The sequence below is a fragment of the Chanodichthys erythropterus genome, chromosome 24 (assembly GCF_024489055.1).
Source record: "Chanodichthys erythropterus isolate Z2021 chromosome 24, ASM2448905v1, whole genome shotgun sequence".
Classification (NCBI taxonomy): domain Eukaryota; kingdom Metazoa; phylum Chordata; class Actinopteri; order Cypriniformes; family Xenocyprididae; genus Chanodichthys; species Chanodichthys erythropterus.
The window spans coordinates 7200277-7215387 of NC_090244.1; the positions used below are offsets into that span (position 1 = coordinate 7200277).

Here is a 15111-nt window from a genome sequence, read left to right on the forward strand (position 1 = left end):
AAGAAGAACATGATAGAAGCTGTGAAATGTTCTGTCTCTCTGTTTCTAGGTGGACGCTAACCAATATTATGAAAACTGTAAAACAGACACCTGTACATGTGACATTGGGGATACCTGTGATTGTTTCTGTACTGCAGTGGCAGCTTATGCTGCTGAATGCCGTAAAAAAGGTGTTTGTGTGAAATGGCGGAGCCCAGACGTATGCCGTGAGTCCTGATATTTCTAAAACGTCAGCAAATATTTTATTTTGCCTTTAAACAAACAGTGTTTATTTTACTGTTCTACAAAATTAAATAAACTTCTATGATTTGTCTTTTACTATAAATGTTTTCATTTTACTGACCGAAGTGATTGTTCATGCAGATGTATGCTGTGACTACTACAACCCAACTCCGGAAGCATGTACGTGGCACTATAACCACTGTGGAAAACCCTGTTTGAAAACCTGCAGAAACCCCTCAGGAAATTGCTCTGATCAAATTCCTCTAATAGAAGGTTAGGCATAATTTTTTTAATACTCTGGATATGTTTTATGTTCTCTCCCAAGGCTTGTAGACTTCATGACAGCTGAAAAAGTTTAATTTGCTTATGTTTAACTTGTTAACATCAAATTGTATTTTAAGGACCCTATTTGTATATTTATTTAGATTTACCATTTGCAAGATTCAGTGGTAGACTTTTGTTTCAAAGTAACACCAATCATATTTCCATAATTTGTACCTTACACACCAAAACAAACTAAATCAAAAGGAAATTTCGGTAACGAATTTACAGCGTAACTTTCAATAATTATAGTGTACCTATTCGGTTGTTAAGTCTGATGTCACGCGGCAGCGCTTTGGGTCCAAACGCAATCTCATACCACAAGAAAACAACAAACGGTACTAATATACACAAACGATGTGGTGTAATTCTTCCAAAAAATTATAATCATAACCTTTGTCTCCATACCAAAATCCCAGATGGCCAGACAGTGATCCATATTTATAAATCGTTAAAATATTAATGTCTGTGACGCTGTGAGCACGGAGTCGGTTCTGTAGTAAGTATTTTACATTTTTAACTTTAAAATGTCAAATGTTTATTATGAATAAATAGCACTCATAAATGTTTGTGGAGATGGCATTCTCAAGTGAAACGAGTCAAGGCTTTGACCTAGTAACGGCGTTCTTTACGTCACAAATTAACAGGTGGATAAAGTAAGTAGGCTATGTTTAAGTATAGGGGAACTATATGTAAAGTCTTGGGAATAAAGGGGTAACAACCAGGAAAATAACAAATTATTTATACTGTAAGTAGAACTAAGGGGTACTTATACTATAATGATAGACAACAATCTTACGTTTGGGAGCAACTTAGCGGGAAAGTGCACTGATTAATTTGTTTCAAGGCAAGTAGAAAGAACTGTTGCATTTTTTTTAATACATGGGGAAATATACTTTTGTTTCATGAAGTTACAGGGTAAGTATGACATTGCAGGCCTTAAATTAAAGTGGTGCTTGTTACACTATTGTTTCATTTAGTTATGGGGTAAGTAATTAAAAAAAAAAAACGCAAACAATCTGTTATCACTCGGAAACCTTTATTTAAAAAAAAACAACTTATTTCAAAACAGATTTAAAGTTACAACACTTCTTATTCGTTTCTCTTGCTTGGCTTCCTCCTCCAGAGTCCTCCTCTTGTTCCAATTCTTCTTTTTCTTTCTTTCCACTGCTGAATCTTAAGAAGGAATCCCATGTCATTTGATATTCTGTATTAAAAGAAAATATAGTACACCCAGAATCTTTTACCCTCATGCCATCTGAGATATATACGACTTTCCTTCTTAAGATGAACACAAACAAAGGTTTTTAGAAAAAAAAAATATATATCTGGGAATGCTTTATAATGCAAGTTTGTGTGTTCTTAAAAGTCGAGGCATCAAACAGCACATACAGCAATAACTACAGTAATCCATACGACCCCAGTGGATGAATCAATATCTTCTTAAGTGAAACGATACACATTTGTAAGAAAAAAAACAACAAATATTTTAAAATATTTTAAACTTTCGACCAACTGTCACCTGTGCTTGCATGCATGCTTGACGTAACTTGAAGCATGACGTAAGCATGCCGAGAAACTCACACGAATGTCACGTGGATGACGGATGCTGTCAGTTTTTTTTTTTTAATGCTCACAAAAAAATACGCAGAATAATGGATAATGATAATGAGAAACAAACGAGACAGAATAACAGAGACGGCAGTTCTTTTTTTATTCAGTCGAACGCAAATTATGATTTTTAACTGCAACCGCTGCCGTCTGTCAGTCAAATAATAGCAGTAGATGGGAACTTCAACTATAACAGTAAATAAAACTTGCTTAGACAAATCAAAATTAAACCCTGCGGCTTGTGACGACACATTGATGTCCTAAGACACGAAACGATCGGTTTGTGCGAGAAACCGAACATTATTTATATAATTTTTACCTTTAATACACCACTATGTCCAACTTCGTTCAGCTTCCTGTTAGTGAGGTCAAAAAACGCGTTGTGATGACGGAAGTGACGTCTCGCCCATATACTTCAATGAGCGCGAGACATCACTTCCGTTGTCAGAGCACGATCAGACCTCACTAACCGGAAGTTGAACGAAGTTGGACATAGTGGTGTATTAGAGGAAAAAAATGATATAAATACTGTTCGGTTTCTCGCACAAACCGATCGTTTCGTGTCTTAGGACATCAATGTGCCGTCACGAGCCGCAGGGTTTAATTTGGATTTGTCTATGGAAGTTTTTTCGACTCTTATTGTTCAAGTTCCCAATCACTGCTATTATTTGACTGACAGACGGCAGCGGTTGCAGTTAAAAATCATAATTTACGTTCGACTGAAGAAAAAAAGTCCTCTACATCTTGGATGCACTGGGGGTAAGCAGATAAACATCAAATTTGTTGTAGACCTGTTTTTAATTTATTTAAGTTATTTTTCAAATAAAGGTTTCGGTGTCAGTGATATCAGATTGTTTGTGTGTTTTTTTAATTACTTACCCTGTAACTACATTAAACAAAAGCAGATTTCCCCGTGTATTATTTTCCTGGTTGATACCCCGAAAGTTATGCTGTAAATTTGTTGTAATTATGCAGTACTTTCTGGGCTGTAACCTAAAGCGTTACCAAAATTTCTTACCTATATTTTGCACTGGTGATGCACGGACAAAGCTAAAAATAACAATTTTTTATCGCTTCCTGTATTTATTTATTTGCCCAGGATGTTATCCTCATTGCCCTCCAGACACTCCATATCTATTGGAAGAAACCATGACTTGTGTTCAACAATGTTCTCCTGTAAAACCATCATCTACAACAACAGAAACATATACTCCCACTACTACTGTAAAACCTACATCTACAACAACAGAAACATATACTTCCACTACTACTGTGACACCACCATCTACAACAACAGAAACATATACTCCCACTACTACTGTGACACCGCCATCTACAACAACAGAAACATATACTCCCACTACTACTACTGTGACACCACCATCTACAACAACAGAAACATATACTCCCACTACTACTGTGACACCACCATCTACAACAACAGAAACATATACTTCCACTACTACTGTGACACCACCATCTACAACAACAGAAACATATACTTCCACTACTACTGTGACACCACCATCTACAACAACAGAAACATATACTACTACTACTACTGTGACACCACCATCTACAACAACAGAAACATATACTCCCACTACTACTTTGACACCACCATCTACAACAACAGAAACATATACTCCCACTACTACTGTGACACCACCATCTACAACAACAGAAACATATACTCCCACTACTACTGTGACACCACCATCTACAACAACAGAAACATATACTCCCACTACTACTGTGACACCACCATCTACAACAACAGAAACATATACTCCCACTACTACTGTGACACCACCATCTACAACAACAGAAACATATACTCCCACTACTACTGTGACACCACCATCTACAACAACAGAAACATATACTCCCACTACTACTGTGACACCACCATCTACAACAACAGAAACATATACTCCCACTACTACTGTGACACCACCATCTACAACAACAGAAACATATACTCCCACTACTACTGTGACACCACCATCTACAACAACAGAAACATATACTCCCACTACTACTGTGACACCACCATCTACAACAACAGAAACATATACTACTACTACTACTACTGTGACACCACCATCTACAACAACAGAAACATATACTCCAACTACTACTGTGACACCACCATCTACAACAACAGAAACATATACTCCCACTACTACTGTGACACCACCATCTACAACAACAGAAACATATACTCCCACTACTACTGTGACACCACCATCTACAACAACAGAAACATATACTCCCACTACTACTGTGACACCACCATCTACAACAACAGAAACATATACTCCCACTACTACTGTGACACCACCATCTACAACAACAGAAACATATACTCCCACTACTACTGTGACACCACCATCTACAACAACAGAAACATATACTCCCACTACTACTGTGACACCACCATCTACAACAACAGAAACATATACTCCCACTACTACTGTGACACCACCATCTACAACAACAGAAACATATACTACTACTACTACTACTGTGACACCACCATCTACAACAACAGAAACATATACTCCAACTACTACTGTGACACCACCATCTACAACAACAGAAACATATACTCCCACTACTACTGTGACACCACCATCTACAACAACAGAAACATATACTCCCACTACTACTGTGACACCACCATCTACAACAACAGAAACATATACTCCCACTACTACTGTGACACCACCATCTACAACAACAGAAACATATACTCCCACTACTACTGTGACACCACCATCTACAACAACAGAAACATATACTCCCACTACTACTGTGACACCACCATCTACAACAACAGAAACATATACTACTCCACTACTACTGTGACACCACCATCTACAACAACAGAAACATATACTCCCACTACTACTGTGACACCACCATCTACAACAACAGAAACATATACTCCCACTACTACTGTGACACCACCATCTACAACAACAGAAACATATACTCCCACTACTACTGTGACACCACCATCTACAACAACAGAAACATATACTCCCACTACTACTGTGACACCACCATCTACAACAACAGAAACATATACTCCCACTACTACTGTGACACCACCATCTACAACAACAGAAACATATACTCCCACTACTACTGTGACACCACCATCTACAACAACAGAAACATATACTCCCACTACTACTGTGACACCACCATCTACAACAACAGAAACATATACTCCCACTACTACTGTGACACCACCATCTACAACAACAGAAACATATACTCCCACTACTACTGTGACACCACCATCTACAACAACAGAAACATATACTCCCACTACTACTGTGACACCACCATCTACAACAACAGAAACATATACTCCCACTACTACTGTGACACCACCATCTACAACAACAGAAACATATACTCCCACTACTACTGTGACACCACCATCTACAACAACAGAAACATATACTCCCACTACTACTGTGACACCACCATCTACAACAACAGAAACATATACTCCCACTACTACTGTGACACCACCATCTACAACAACAGAAACATATACTCCCACTACTACTGTGACACCACCATCTACAACAACAGAAACATATACTCCCACTACTACTGTGACACCACCATCTACAACGACAGAAACATATACTACTACTACTACTACTACTGTGACACCACCATCTACAACAACAGAAACATATACTCCAACTACTACTGTGACACCACCATCTACAACAACAGAAACATATACTCCCACTACTACTGTGACACCACCATCTACAACAACAGAAACATATACTCCCACTACTACTGTGACACCACCATCTACAACAACAGAAACATATACTCCCACTACTACTGTGACACCACCATCTACAACAACAGAAACATATACTACTACTACTACTACTGTGACACCACCATCTACAACAACAGAAACATATACTCCCACTACTACTGTGACACCACCATCTACAACAACAGAAACATATACTCCCACTTCTACTGTGACACCACCATCTACAACAACAGAAACATATACTCCCACTACTACTGTGACACCACCATCTACAACAACAGAAACATATACTACTACTACTACTACTGTGACACCACCATCTACAACAACAGAAACATATACTCCCACTACTACTGTGACACCACCATCTACAACAACAGAAACATATACTCCCACTACTACTGTGACACCACCATCTACAACAACAGAAACATATACTACTACTACTACTACTGTGACACCACCATCTACAACAACAGAAACATATACTCCCACTACTACTGTGACACCACCATCTACAACAACAGAAACATATACTCCCACTACTACTGTGACACCACCATCTACAACAACAGAAACATATACTCCCACTACTACTGTGACACCACCATCTACAACAACAGAAACATATACTCCCACTACTACTGTGACACCACCATCTACAACAACAGAAACATATACTCCCACTACTACTGTGACACCACCATCTACAACAACAGAAACATATACTCCCACTACTACTGTGACACCACCATCTACAACAACAGAAACATATACTACCACTACTACTGTGACACCACCATCTACAACAACAGAAACATATACTCCCACTACTACTGTGACACCACCATCTACAACAACAGAAACATATACTCCCACTACTACTGTGACACCACCATCTACAACAACAGAAACATATACTCCCACTACTACTGTGACACCACCATCTACAACAACAGAAACATATACTCCCACTACTACTGTGACACCACCATCTACAACAACAGAAACATATACTCCCACTACTACTGTGACACCACCATCTACAACAACAGAAACATATACTCCCACTACTACTGTGACACCACCATCTACAACAACAGAAACATATACTCCCACTACTACTGTGACACCACCATCTACAACAACAGAAACATATACTCCCACTACTACTGTGACACCACCATCTACAACAACAGAAACATATACTACTACTACTACTACTGTGACACCACCATCTACAACAACAGAAACATATACTACTACTACTACTACTGTGACACCACCATCTACAACAACAGAAACATATACTACTACTACTACTGTGACACCACCATCTACAACAACAGAAACATATACTCCCACTACTACTGTGACACCACCATCTACAACAACAGAAACATATACTCCCACTACTACTGTGACACCACCATCTACAACAACAGAAACATATACTCCCACTACTACTGTGACACCACCATCTACAACAACAGAAACATATACTCCCACTACTACTGTGACACCACCATCTACAACAACAGAAACATATACTCCCACTACTACTGTGACACCACCATCTACAACAACAGAAACATATACTCCCACTACTACTGTGACACCACCATCTACAACAACAGAAACATATACTCCCACTACTACTGTGACACCACCATCTACAACAACAGAAACATATACTACTACTACTACTACTGTGACACCACCATCTACAACAACAGAAACATATACTCCCACTACTACTGTGACACCACCATCTACAACAACAGAAACATATACTCCCACTACTACTGTGACACCACCATCTACAACAACAGAAACATATACTCCCACTACTACTGTGACACCACCATCTACAACAACAGAAACATATACTCCCACTACTACTGTGACACCACCATCTACAACAACAGAAACATATACTCCCACTACTACTGTGACACCACCATCTACAACAACAGAAACATATACTCCCACTACTACTGTGACACCACCATCTACAACAACAGAAACATATACTCCCACTACTACTGTGACACCACCATCTACAACAACAGAAACATATACTCCCACTACTACTGTGACACCACCATCTACAACAACAGAAACATATACTCCCACTACTACTGTGACACCACCATCTACAACAACAGAAACATATACTCCCACTACTACTGTGACACCACCATCTACAACAACAGAAACATATACTCCCACTACTACTGTGACACCACCATCTACAACAACAGAAACATATACTCCCACTACTACTGTGACACCACCATCTACAACAACAGAAACATATACTCCCACTACTACTGTGACACCACCATCTACAACAACAGAAACATATACTACTACTACTACTACTGTGACACCACCATCTACAACAACAGAAACATATACTCCCACTACTACTGTGACACCACCATCTACAACAACAGAAACATATACTCCCACTACTACTGTGACACCACCATCTACAACAACAGAAACATATACTCCCACTTCTACTGTGACACCACCATCTACAACAACAGAAACATATACTCCCACTACTACTGTGACACCACCATCTACAACAACAGAAACATATACTCCCACTACTACTGTGACACCACCATCTACAACAACAGAAACATATACTCCCACTACTACTGTGACACCACCATCTACAACAACAGAAACATATACTCCCACTACTACTGTGACACCACCATCTACAACAACAGAAACATATACTACTACTACTACTGTGACACCACCATCTACAACAACAGAAACATATACTCCCACTTCTACTGTGACACCACCATCTACAACAACAGAAACATATACTCCCACTACTACTGTGACACCACCATCTACAACAACAGAAACATATACTCCCACTACTACTGTGACACCACCATCTACAACAACAGAAACATATACTCCCACTACTACTGTGACACCAGCATCTACAACAACAGAAACATATACTACTACTACCACTGTGACACCACCATCTACAACAACAGAAACATATACTCCCACTACTACTGTAACACCACCATCTACAACAACAGAAACATATACTCCCACTACTACTGTGACACCACCATCTACAACAACAGAAACATATACTCCCACTACTACTGTGACACCACCATCTACAACAACAGAAACATATACTCCCACTACTACTGTGACACCACCATCTACAACAACAGAAACATATACTCCCACTACTACTGTGACACCGCCATCTACAACAACAGAAACATATACTCCCACTACTACTGTGACACCACCATCTACAACAACAGAAACATATACTACTACTACTACTGTGACACCGCCATCTACAACAACAGAAACATATACTCCCACTACTACTGTGACACCGCCATCTACAACAACAGAAACATATACTACTACTACTACTGTGACACCGCCATCTACAACAACAGAAACATATACTCCCACTACTACTGTGACACCACCATCTACAACAACAGAAACATATACTACTACTACTACTGTGACACCACCATCTACAACAACAGAAACATATACTACTACTACTACTGTGACACCACCATCTACAACAACAGAAACATATACTCCCACTACTACTGTGACACCACCATCTACAACAACAGAAACATATACTCCCACTACTACTGTGACACCACCATCTACAACAACAGAAACATATACTCCCACTACTACTGTGACACCACCATCTACAACAACAGAAACATATACTCCCACTACTACTGTGACACCACCATCTACAACAACAGAAACATATACTCCCACTACTACTGTGACACCACCATCTACAACAACAGAAACATATACTCCCACTACTACTGTGACACCACCATCTACAACAACAGAAACATATACTCCCACTACTACTGTGACACCACCATCTACAACAACAGAAACATATACTCCCACTACTACTGTGACACCACCATCTACAACAACAGAAACATATACTCCTACTACTACTGTGACACCACCATCTACAACAACAGAAACATATACTCCCACTACTACTGTGACACCACCATCTACAACAACAGAAACATATACTCCCACTACTACTGTGACACCACCATCTACAACAACAGAAACATATACTCCCACTACTACTGTGACACCACCATCTACAACAACAGAAACATATACTCCCACTACTACTGTGACACCACCATCTACAACAACAGAAACATATACTCCCACTACTACTGTGACACCACCATCTACAACAACAGAAACATATACTACTACTACTACTGTGACACCACCATCTACAACAACAGAAACATATACTCCCACTACTACTGTGAAACCACCATCTACAACAACAGAAACATATACTCCCATTACTACTGTGACACCACCATCTACAACAACAGAAACATATACTCCCACTACTACTGTGACACCACCATCTACAACAACAGAAACATATACTCCCACTACTACTGTGACACCACCATCTACAACAACAGAAACATATACTCCCACTACTACTGTGACACCACCATCTACAACAACAGAAACATATACTCCCACTACTACTGTGACACCACCATCTACAACAACAGAAACATATACTCCCACTACTACTGTGACACCACCATCTACAACAACAGAAACATATACTCCCACTACTACTGTGACACCACCATCTACAACAACAGAAACATATACTCCCACTACTACTGTGACACCACCATCTACAACAACAGAAACATATACTACTACTACTACTGTGACACCGCCATCTACAACAACAGAAACATATACTACTACTGCTACTGTGACACCGCCATCTACAACAACAGAAACATATACTACTACTACTACTGTGACACCACCATCTACAACAACAGAAACATATACTACTACTACTACTGTGACACCACCATCTACAACAACAGAAACATATACTACTACTACTACTGTGACACCACCATCTACAACAACAGAAACATATACTCCCACTACTACTGTGACACCACCATCTACAACAACAGAAACATATACTCCCACTACTACTGTGACACCACCATCTACAACAACAGAAACATATACTCCCACTACTACTGTGACACCACCATCTACAACAACAGAAACATATACTCCCACTACTACTGTGACACCACCATCTACAACAACAGAAACATATACTCCCACTACTACTGTGACACCACCATCTACAACAACAGAAACATATACTACTACTACTACTGTGACACCACCATCTACAACAACAGAAACATATACTCCCACGACTACTGTGACACCACCATCTACAACAACAGAAACATATACTACTACTACTACTGTGACACCACCATCTACAACAACAGAAACATATACTCCCACTACTACTGTGACACCACCATCTACAACAACAGAAACATATACTCCCACTACTACTGTGACACCACCATCTACAACAACAGAAACATATACTACTACTACTACTGTGACACCACCATCTACAACAACAGAAACATATACTCCCACTACTACTGTGACACCACCATCTACAACAACAGAAACATATACTCCCACTACTACTGTGACACCACCATCTACAACAACAGAAACATATACTCCCACTTCTACTGTGACACCACCATCTACAACAACAGAAACATATACTCCCACGACTACTGTGACACCACCATCTACAACAACAGAAACATATACTCCCACTACTACTGTGACACCACCATCTACAACAACAGAAACATATACTCCCACTACTACTGTGACACCACCATCTACAACAACAGAAACATATACTCCCACTACTACTGTGACACCACCATCTACAACAACAGAAACATATACTCCCACTACTACTGTGACACCACCATCTACAACAACAGAAACATATACTCCCACTACTACTGTGACACCACCATCTACAACAACAGAAACATATACTCCCACTACTACTGTGACACCACCATCTACAACAACAGAAACATATACTACTACTACTACTGTGACACCACCATCTACAACAACAGAAACATATACTCCCACTTCTACTGTGACACCACCATCTACAACAACAGAAACATATACTCCCACTACTACTGTGACACCACCATCTACAACAACAGAAACATATACTCCCACTACTACTGTGACACCACCATCTACAACAACAGAAACATATACTCCCACTACTACTGTGACACCACCATCTACAACAACAGAAACATATACTCCCACTACTACTGTGACACCACCATCTACAACAACAGAAACATATACTCCCACTACTACTGTGACACCACCATCTACAACAACAGAAACATATACTCCCACTACTACTGTGACACCACCATCTACAACAACAGAAACATATACTCCCACTACTACTGTGACACCACCATCTACAACAACAGAAACATATACTCCCACTACTACTGTGACACCACCATCTACAACAACAGAAACATATACTCCCACTACTACTGTGACACCGCCATCTACAACAACAGAAACATATACTTCCACTTCTACTGTGACACCACCATCTACAACAACAGAAACATATACTTCCACTTCTACTGTGACACCACCATCTACAACAACAGAAACATATACTCCCACTTCTACTGTGACACCACCATCTACAACAACAGAAACATATACTCCCACTACTACTGTGACACCACCATCTACAACAACAGAAACATATACTCCCACTTCTACTGTGACAACATCTACAACAACAGAAACATCCACTGCTACCTCTACAACTACTACAGTCACAACCACAACTCCTACAACATCTACCACCACTATTACTGTAACACCAACACCTACCAAGACAGAAACAATCACATCTACAATAGCTACAATCAGTTCTATGTCAACAAACTTCAGTGTGCACACGGAGCCCCCTATTATTTCCTCAACACCTGCAAGCCAGAAAGTAACAACAACAACAACAACAACAACAACAACAATCACATGTTACTGCACATATAACAATAAAACTTACCCAGTAGGTAAGTACTGATACTTTTATTTTTTTTCCATGTAAATTTATGTATTAGATTGATTAATAGTCAAATTGAAATTGGCATGATTTTTAAAATGTTTTGAAGTTTAAATTGTTAAAAAAAATATTTGCCTTCTCTGCAAATCTTTTATTGTAATTATAGGGACAACAATCCCTCCTCTACAGGATGAATGCTATACTGCTTATTGCAACTATACACTACAGTCCCCTTTTTGCCATATTGTAAAACAGATTCAATTCGACAACACGGTAATAAAAGAGACTAAAACAGTCCTCACATACAATTTGTGTTTATTATTTCAGTGCCTAACTAGTGTAAATAACTTGGTTAAAAATAATTATTGTATTCTTGTGCAGGTAAAACGACCTGAAATGAATTATGACCCTGTTTTATTAACCTTTGTTCATCAATATTTCTTTTATTTATAGCAGACAAATGCATGCACTATCAAAAAGTGCAAAGATGGAAAAGTCGTCACAGAAACTGTACATTGTGACCCAGTAATAGAAAATCTTAAATGTGTTAATGGACTTGATCCTGTGAAGGTGTATTATAACAATGACTGCTGCTTTAAGTATGAGTGTCAATGTGAGTTTTTTTTTTTTTTTTTTCAAATTGATCGTAAAGGTGCTATCAAAAATTACATTGTATTGGCAGTGCATTATATTTATCTGTTTTCTGATCCAACAGGTGTATGCGGTTCCTGGGGTGACCCTCATTATAAAACTTTTGATGGACAATATTATACTTTTCAAGGAAACTGCACTTATGTTTTGTTCGAAGAAATCATCCCAAGATACAATATCAGTGTCCATGCTAAAAACTATTATTGTGATACTGCACATAATCTTACTTGCCCTGAGTATGTGCTTGTGTATTACAAATCCTACAAAATCAAGCTGGCAAGTGACAATAATGAAGTGATCAATGTAAGTTTATTCAAACTTTTTTTTTTTTTTTACAAAAACTACAAGTGTTTAAAACTAGGTCTGCACAGGATTGTTTAATTTCACTCCCATCCACTCCTGCAAGTTTCTACTCATACTGAATTTCACTTGTACACTTTTTACTTGTACACAGTTTATTCCGCAATACTGCTCTACAGCAAATGTATGTAATACTCAGTATTACAATTTTCATTATAAATATTTCCCTTAGGTCTCTGTTAATGATGTAAAGCAGATGCCAACATACATAATCGATAGCATCATCATCACCAGTACCGGCATGAAAGTCACTCTGAACATCTCTGAAATCAAAACTTTGATTACAGTCAGTAAAACAGGCATCCAAATCAATCTCCCATTCTCCTACTTCCATAATAATACTCAGGGACAATGTGGTGAGTACAGATCTAGTTGTTTAATGACAGATTTTAATTATAATCAAAGCTCAACATGTCTCAAGTGAAGCATAATGTTGATAGAACTCATTTTAATTAGATGATCACCTTCTGCAAGAACAATAAAATACTTACTTTTGTTTTCTTAAAAGAAAAACTAAATTTAGGCTCTATACCTGAATATATATTGGTTTTTGTTGATTTCAGGAAAGTTCTTATTCCATCTTGATTTATTGCAGCTGAAATTTTCCCATCATGGTTGGCTTGTGCTTCTGTTCATTAACTTTTTGAAATTCTGTTGATATTCTGTAGGGCATTGTGACAACAGCACCATAGACGACTGCAGACTTCCTAATGGAACAATCGACAAATCATGTGAGGACATGGCACAGTTTTGGATGGTCCCACCGGGTTGTAAATTACCTCCTCCATCTCCTCCAGGACCAACTCCAACTAAACCTCCAAATATTACTGTCTGTGAAATAATCACCACCAAGTAAGGCAAAGGACAAACACAGTTTGTTTGTAACAGAGAGTGATTCTATTAAAAGCATTATTAAACAGAATTAAATCATGATGTTAATAAAATTCACATTTTTAAATGATTCTCTTCTAAGATAAGTGAATTATTTTGATTTTTTGGATGGGGGGGGGGCTCACAAATTTGTTTTTTTTTTCACAGTCTGTTTAACAGCTGCCATGACGCCGTTCCCTATAAGGATTATTAT

At 38.6% G+C, this 15111-nt stretch overlaps 1 protein-coding gene across 1 annotated transcript in view; it reads left to right on the plus strand.

Annotated features, from left to right (window-relative positions):
- LOC137015600 (mucin-2) overlaps positions 1–14883 on the plus strand; it is a 41088-nt gene extending 26205 nt beyond the window's left edge. The window contains exons 26-35 of the mRNA XM_067380647.1: positions 50–206; positions 364–495; positions 3254–3378; positions 3901–4587; positions 5694–6185; positions 10905–12950; positions 13587–13629; positions 13732–13970; positions 14200–14383; positions 14696–14883. Of these exons, the coding sequence (XP_067236748.1) occupies positions 50–206; positions 364–495; positions 3254–3378; positions 3901–4587; positions 5694–6185; positions 10905–12950; positions 13587–13629; positions 13732–13970; positions 14200–14383; positions 14696–14883 (4293 nt within the window). The remainder of the gene's footprint in view (positions 1–49; positions 207–363; positions 496–3253; positions 3379–3900; positions 4588–5693; positions 6186–10904; positions 12951–13586; positions 13630–13731; positions 13971–14199; positions 14384–14695) is intronic.
- Positions 14884–15111: the final 228 nt, after the last annotated feature.